Source organism: Phallusia mammillata, chromosome 1, assembly GCF_965637545.1.
Source record: "Phallusia mammillata chromosome 1, kaPhaMamm4.hap1.1, whole genome shotgun sequence".
In the NCBI taxonomy this organism is placed as follows: domain Eukaryota; kingdom Metazoa; phylum Chordata; class Ascidiacea; order Phlebobranchia; family Ascidiidae; genus Phallusia; species Phallusia mammillata.
Genome location: NC_137252.1, coordinates 32,706,895 through 32,713,468, shown reverse-complemented (window position 1 = coordinate 32,713,468; position 6,574 = coordinate 32,706,895). Strand labels below are relative to the sequence as shown.

Below are 6,574 nucleotides of genomic sequence, written 5' to 3'. Positions count from 1 at the left end.
TGCAATTGTGTCGCTATGTTGTGTTTAACCACGCGAAACAAAACTTAACTCAACATATCGTACACCTAATCTTACCGGTAGTCCGAGTCTTTCGAGTTCTCTGTATAAACTATGTTTCCCATCTTTGGAAATTTTGCAATTCCCAACACTCAACAACCTCACTTTGTTTAACAAACCAAGTACACTATTAATCCCGGCGTCTCCAAAGCTGTTGTTACTCAGATTAAGAAATTCCATCTGTACAAGTTTTTGTAGTTGCAAATTTTAACTGATTTTTTTCAAAACTGTGTGGTCACGTAACTGGTGACATAATTGTGCTACAGCTTTTCATTTCTATTATGTTTTGTGAGATAAACAAAAATCTTACCGGAGTTACTAGTTGTCTGATTTGTTGGCATAAAACCTCCAAACCAGCTGCGGTAATCCTACAATTCCGCAACCTCAAATCTCTCACTTTGTTTAAACAAGCAGAAATAATTTTAACGTCCTCAATTTTGAACTTGTTTCGACTCAAACTAAGCAATTCCATCTGTGCAAAAAAAATTGATGGGTATTTGTTGCAAATTTTATTAAGTAATACAAATAAACACAAACTTAATCTGGACAATACTCCAATGTAATAAAGCAATATTAGTAAGGTTCTCTGTAAGTCTGAGTCACCCTTTCTACTACCACATTAATTTCCCACACATTGTATATGCATTTCCAAAACAAAAAATAGACCTCAACAAACCTCCTGTCTCATTTGCTTAATTCCTTCACAAATCAACTGCAATGAGTCCGAGTCCAGATAGCAGTTGCCAAGATCCAATATCTCAACAGGTCGATTTACCCGTGAAAGGATTCCAGCCAAGTCATAGGCAGCGCTGGATGAGATAGGAGTTCCGTAGAAATAGAAATGTGGACGGAGAAAACATACAAGAAAACCCTTTTCATCATCTGAGCATTCTTGTATGTCCGTCAACAGATCTAAGGAAAAAAATGTTTGGTGTTGCTGGAAAAAAACAACAACAAAGCCAGCCAAAATTAAATTTAGAAAAATATTTTTGTAAGAGAATATGCTGCATGAACGCTTTAGGGCTGATCCCAGCATTGGAAATGTGCATCAGGACTGTGTAAATAGTGGTTAGCATGCGAATTTTTAATTGTCACCTCTCCGGGATATTGTGAAGCACTTGGTAAACTTATAAGATTTTGCAAATAAGTATAGTGATTTTGCAACAAAACGTTTTGATCAAAACAATAAGAGCCAAGATAAAAGTTCCGGCGACTTTTCTTACAATCCTGGGCTAAATTAGGTTATTTTACCCGAATACATCAAATGGGGATCACCAGCGCAAATTCTGGACTCTTAAACATGATATTAGTAAAAATCTTTACTATCCACTATAAATTATATCCTACCTAACCCTATACCCCAATCCAGAGTTGTATCTGACGTTTTGTTTGCAATAATGCATATATTTCCTTGCAGTAACGTAGAATGCCTTGCTGATTTGTTTGAAAGGTATGTCTGGTAATTGTTTTAAGGTAGGGACTATGTAAATAAATCGAAAACATTTCCTCACTTGTCAGTTGATAACCACGCAGGTCGCTATCCATGAATTTGATCAGCTCTTTGCGAAGTAATTCAACTTTGTCTGCAGAAACAGCCAACAAAGCATTTGTTTCTGCAAACCATGAATGCAAAACAAAGTAAACATGAACTGTGTAGGAGCAACGATATATAAAATACCTATTTCTAAAGGCGCTAGTGTTCACTTTGTACCACCTACTGGTACATAACAGACTTTTAGCTGGTGTTATGAATAGTGTTAGTATGTGTTTTTCGCTATCATTAACTTCTAGATAAGATCCATCAACGCTTCAACCTACTTACCTTTATTGCAATCAGTTTCGTTTGCAAGCAAAAGTCCACAAACGAACCTTCAAACCATTCCCCAGTGACTCTCATTGACCACCTGGTGAATTGTTTGGACAACATCGACCACGGGCATAAAACTGCAGATGTGAACAGCAGCGAACATTTCCTGCAACATTTGATGAACGAAATAAAAATACGATTGTTCGCCCTCAAATATATTGTGGCGTCGAGATACGTTAATCACAATGTCTTGGACTGTCACACCATCAAGATCGTTGTTTTTCAGATGATCAGCAAAGACAACTGATTTGCGAAGCATTCCCTCATATGCCATTTTGCTAACTCCTTTTAAAATGGAATTAATGTTCCGCTTACTTGATAGGGCGAAAGCATGAAGTTTGCCAAGAACGATTTTGAAAACCTCAGTTATTGTTCTTACTCCAGACAAACCTTTTTCCAAACTGGCACAGATAATAAACTGCATGAGAAGAGGGTTGCGGCAAAGTTCAATTAACTGAGGAGTTCGGTAACTTAAGTTTTCAAACAATTCATGCCCATTTACTCCAGCAAAATAGCAAAACAATGTTTGCACACTCTCTGCTGGAAGTTCGCCAACAGACACAGTAAGTTTAGGGCGAAATATGGTTGGGATAGAAAGTATAGAGTGGAGTCGGCTTGTAAGAACAAGTTTGGATTGCTTAAGAAATGTCCCACAGCAAAGATTTGCTACGAGCTGTTGCACTGATAAGCGAGGATCATATGATATATCTAGTGAGCTTTCATCTTTAAGGGAAAGGTTCCATTGATCATAGCCGTCAAAAACAAAAACACACTTTTCCTTGTTATTTAACATCCATTTAAAAGCGTCATCGCGTATCGACTGATCTACATCTCTAAACTGGAAATCAAGCAGAAGTTGTTGGATTGTGAGTGTCCCTTCGTAACCTAAATTCATGAACTTAACGAGAATCACAAAAACATTTGGGAAGTGTAATGATCTTGCTAATCTTTTAGACAAAGTGGTTTTTCCACAACCTGGTGGACCAACTAGAGCAGTGGTTCTTAACCGGTGGGTAATTACCCACTAGTGGGGAATTTGAGGATTTCAAGTGGGTAATTTGAAGTTGGGTTTGTTGTTCCATGTGTACTCCACTGGTTCTTAACCGCTGGGAAATTTCCCACCAGTGGGAAATTACTGAATATCCATGCAGTGGGAAATTCTTTCTGGTCTGGAAGTGGGAAATTGTTTTAAGTTTTACTCGAATATCCAAGGAAGTAAATCTGATTAGTTAGTCACAAAAGTAATTTTTTTTAACAAACACCGAGTCCTAGTGCACTGTTTTACAATTTGTAACGATTTGCCTCGATTTCTACTGATAGCGCAATCCTCGTTGCATTGTTACGTCACAGACACCTGTCACCGCTCAACGATTGGCCACGAGGTGCGAGGAGTTTAGTTTCTGATTTCTGAAAGCTGATTTTAGTTAATTATGGTTAAATTGAAGTTAGATTTAGGTGAGGATTAGGTTACTTGTACTCGATATAAGCTAGCAACGTTATGGTAAATAACTTTTAGCAGTTATCTGGTAGATTTTACATTTCTAGGAGTTATCTAGATTTCTAGAAAGATTCTCTATTTGTGCTTTGGGATATGTCACACAGGTCACTAGGATTCATTTTGATTTTTCAGTCAGTTTTAAAAGTATGTGGGGAATATAGGTTTATTAAGTAGCGGAAGTGGGTAATGAAAGAAAAAGGTTAAGAACCCCTGAACTAGAGCAAGGAATCGAAATTTCACCAGGAGATCAAAAAGATTCTTGAATTTTATAGGTTTTAATATTTTAAACTTTTGTTTTACTTTTTTGCTCGTTGATAGCTTCATATCTTCTTCGCACGGCTCATCTAAAGTAAATGTTACTTTCCTGCTCGTAGATGGCTTAAAATCTTCTTTCAGTGGCTTCTCGTCATCAAATATGTCAATCTCTCTCATGTTTGGATGGACTTGAGGAAATTCTGCTTGGTTCAACTTCGGGTCACAAAGAACCACGTCAGGTTCAAGTTCTTTCATCTGATGTCTTTGAATTATTTCAGCCGCTTTTCGAAGCTTGGTGTCTGTATGTAGAATATATAGCATAAGAATTCATACTGCGATAATTGCAAGGAATGTGGCAAACTTTGTTTTTCAACAGTGGCTCATAAAGTTTCTGTTCAATGCCACTTTTTGCACAATGGTCATGAGTTTTCCTTTCGCACGATCATCAAAACATAATTACTTACTTAATAACTCCAAATTAGTAAACATTTTTCTTTTGGTATTGTTTGACTAGTTGAGGTTTAATTGACAAAAGTGCCCGAAAGGTGTTGTTTATTATGTTTCTTAGGTTTACATAGAGCTTTCGAATACTACATCAAGAAACAAAAAAGAGCGTGGGGCGTTAGTAAACCAGTTTTCTACATTTCAATCTTAAATCGCTTTTTTAAGTGTCTCACGCCTATCCACTCTCTGGTCACAAACCACATTTCTGCATTAACATACCGTCAGTGTTTATCTCATAGGAATCCACGGTTGCTTTGACACCTACAATAATAAATTGTGGTCATAAAAAAATTAACCAGCAAACTACTTCATTAAAATGATAAAATTGGATACGATTTCCCCCCTGCAATTTATATGTTCAAAAGCTTATATATATATTTCAGCTTTACTTTAAATTGACATTTTTCAGCATAAATGTTTTTGAAAGCAAAACGGACACGTATCGCTTGCCATTGACGGTAATAATTGCCAACAATTTTAAATTAGGGTGCAACTGCTTCACAAACAAAACCACAAAATGCTAAATTGATCCAAATTATTTGTACAATACTTTTCATACAATAACTTTTTTGGACACAGTTTTGCATCATATACCAGGTCTTCTATTTGTTACGAAAAGAAATTGAAAATAAAGACTTACTCTGGTTCCCAGCAACAAAGTTGACCGTTGAGTTGCTAATCGAACATTGAGACAAATTTCCAACAACTGACTTTGCTGTCAGGGTTGGTAATTCCAAACTTTGTTGAGAAGAAGAAGGAGAAGTTGGTTTATCATCTGGCTGAGTGAGTTGCTGCTGTACAGAAGAATAGTTTTAAAAACTGCATACCTTTAATTATGGTTAATCATTGTTTTCGAAGATATTTAATCTTAAGCACCCTGTGTTTTGACAATAACTAACTTTGGATGCAATAAAAGCAAGTGTTTTTTTAAAACAAATTCTGCAAGAAGTGTTCGAATATAAACAGTATATGCATAGGGCAAGACCAAGACCTCAATCAACTTGGTTACATTTTTCCGACCGTATTGTAGTTATAAGTTATACCTACAATCACATTGTTAACGACATTTTCATCAGACTATGTTAAGCCGAGAGAAACACCAGTGTACAGGACGGTTTACATCAGTGGTTCTCAACTCGTTTCAGGCCATGGACCACAGGTCCAGTAAACATAAGATCGTGGGCCATTTCATTTTGAAGCAAGATTGAAGTATGCTTACGAAACAACCATTTAAACTTAAACACAGTTCTCTAAAACTGGTTTTCACTACCGATAAGAAGTGACATACTATTATTAACAACTAACACTTTGATACTCTTTCAATATGTAATATGCAATCATCTCCAGTTTATTTACAAATTTATTGGACGTCCTGTGGACCACCTAAAAAGTCATCCATGCTCTCAAGTAAATATCATCGCCTGTACTGCTGCCTGCTTTCGTCATTATTGTTAGGGCGCTATTTGCAAATAGCATAACACCAACGGTTTTATAGTGTTTCTTAAACACAGGCCAAACCGATTTTTAGCCAACATATAAATCACAAAAACAAAAGTTGTGTATAACTAAAGAATGACTTGCTGTTTTGCATGTTTTCAAATAATTTTACATTTTATGTATGTTACCTAAACAATTTTGCTACCGAGTGTCACAATTTTTTATTATGGTTTCTAAACTCGCCTAAATGCATGAGAAGCATACACAAATAATTGACAACATGCATAATTTTATTCCTGTTTCGCGTAAAAATTAAGCAAATAGCGAATTGATAAATTTCAATTATATGTAATGTTTAAAAAATTCACAAAAACAAAACCGAAAATAAGTTTTTTCGCTTTTAAATGACGTGACTCATGAGCATAGAAAAGCAAATATCCATGCACTGCAGACTTACTTTACTTAAACCGCTGGTTCCAGGTTCCATGTTACTTTGCTCAGACATCTTAGATAAGTAGGATCTCAAATGTTGTCAGTAAAATGCAAGCTGCAGTTTATACAAGCTAAAACAAATATACAGTACATTGTGAAGACGAATTGTAATGTTCCATATTATTTAACTGTTAAACCAATCAACTATAAGAATATCATTTGCTTGTGGAGCTAACGTCATCACTACATCAAAGTATTTTCAGTCTTACATCTTTGCTTTGCATTAAAAAGTTTTGTCACCAAAGCAGCAAATTATTGTGACCAAGTAAGCTTCCTCTTTCCACCGTCAGCAGACTAGCTACAAAAGGCCTTAGCAAACATAAAACCTTTTTTTTCCAAAATGCAAGAGCGTCCGGCACGAGGACCGCGGACAAACTCTAAGAAATTGTTCTTTGTTACCCTTGTTGCATTTTTCAACATGCTTCACTAACTTACTTTCAGCTAGCCTTTTACTGCTTGTTGCA

The 6,574-nt window shown here is 36.1% G+C and overlaps 1 protein-coding gene across 1 annotated transcript; it reads right to left on the bottom strand.

Annotated features, from left to right (window-relative positions):
- Positions 1–1,928: 1,928 nt before the first annotated feature.
- LOC145211426 (protein NLRC5-like) lies at positions 1,929–6,123 on the bottom strand. Its single transcript, XM_080080040.1, has 5 exons — positions 6,076–6,123; positions 4,822–4,975; positions 4,401–4,442; positions 3,723–3,976; positions 1,929–2,822 (listed from the first exon to the last, which is right to left on the bottom strand). The coding sequence occupies exons 1-5, from the start codon at positions 6,121–6,123 to the stop codon at positions 1,929–1,931; spliced, it is 1,392 nt and encodes a 463-aa protein (XP_079936166.1).
- Between the last annotated feature and the right edge of the window lie 451 nt (positions 6,124–6,574).

What these genes read in the sequence shown, in the direction of transcription:
- LOC145211426 (XM_080080040.1), bottom strand. Translation starts at nt 6,123, where the DNA reads ATGTCTGAGCAAAGTAACATGGAACCTGGAACCAGCGGTTTAAGTAAA. An exon ending in CTTTGTTGCTGGGAACCAGA is followed by an intron (nt 4,443 to 4,821) that starts GTAAGTCTTTAT and finishes TTATTATTGTAG; the next exon opens with GTGTCAAAGCAACCGTGGAT. An exon ending in AGCTATCAACGAGCAAAAAA is followed by an intron (nt 2,823 to 3,722) that starts GTAAAACAAAAG and finishes ATTCTCGTTAAG; the next exon opens with TTCATGAATTTAGGTTACGA.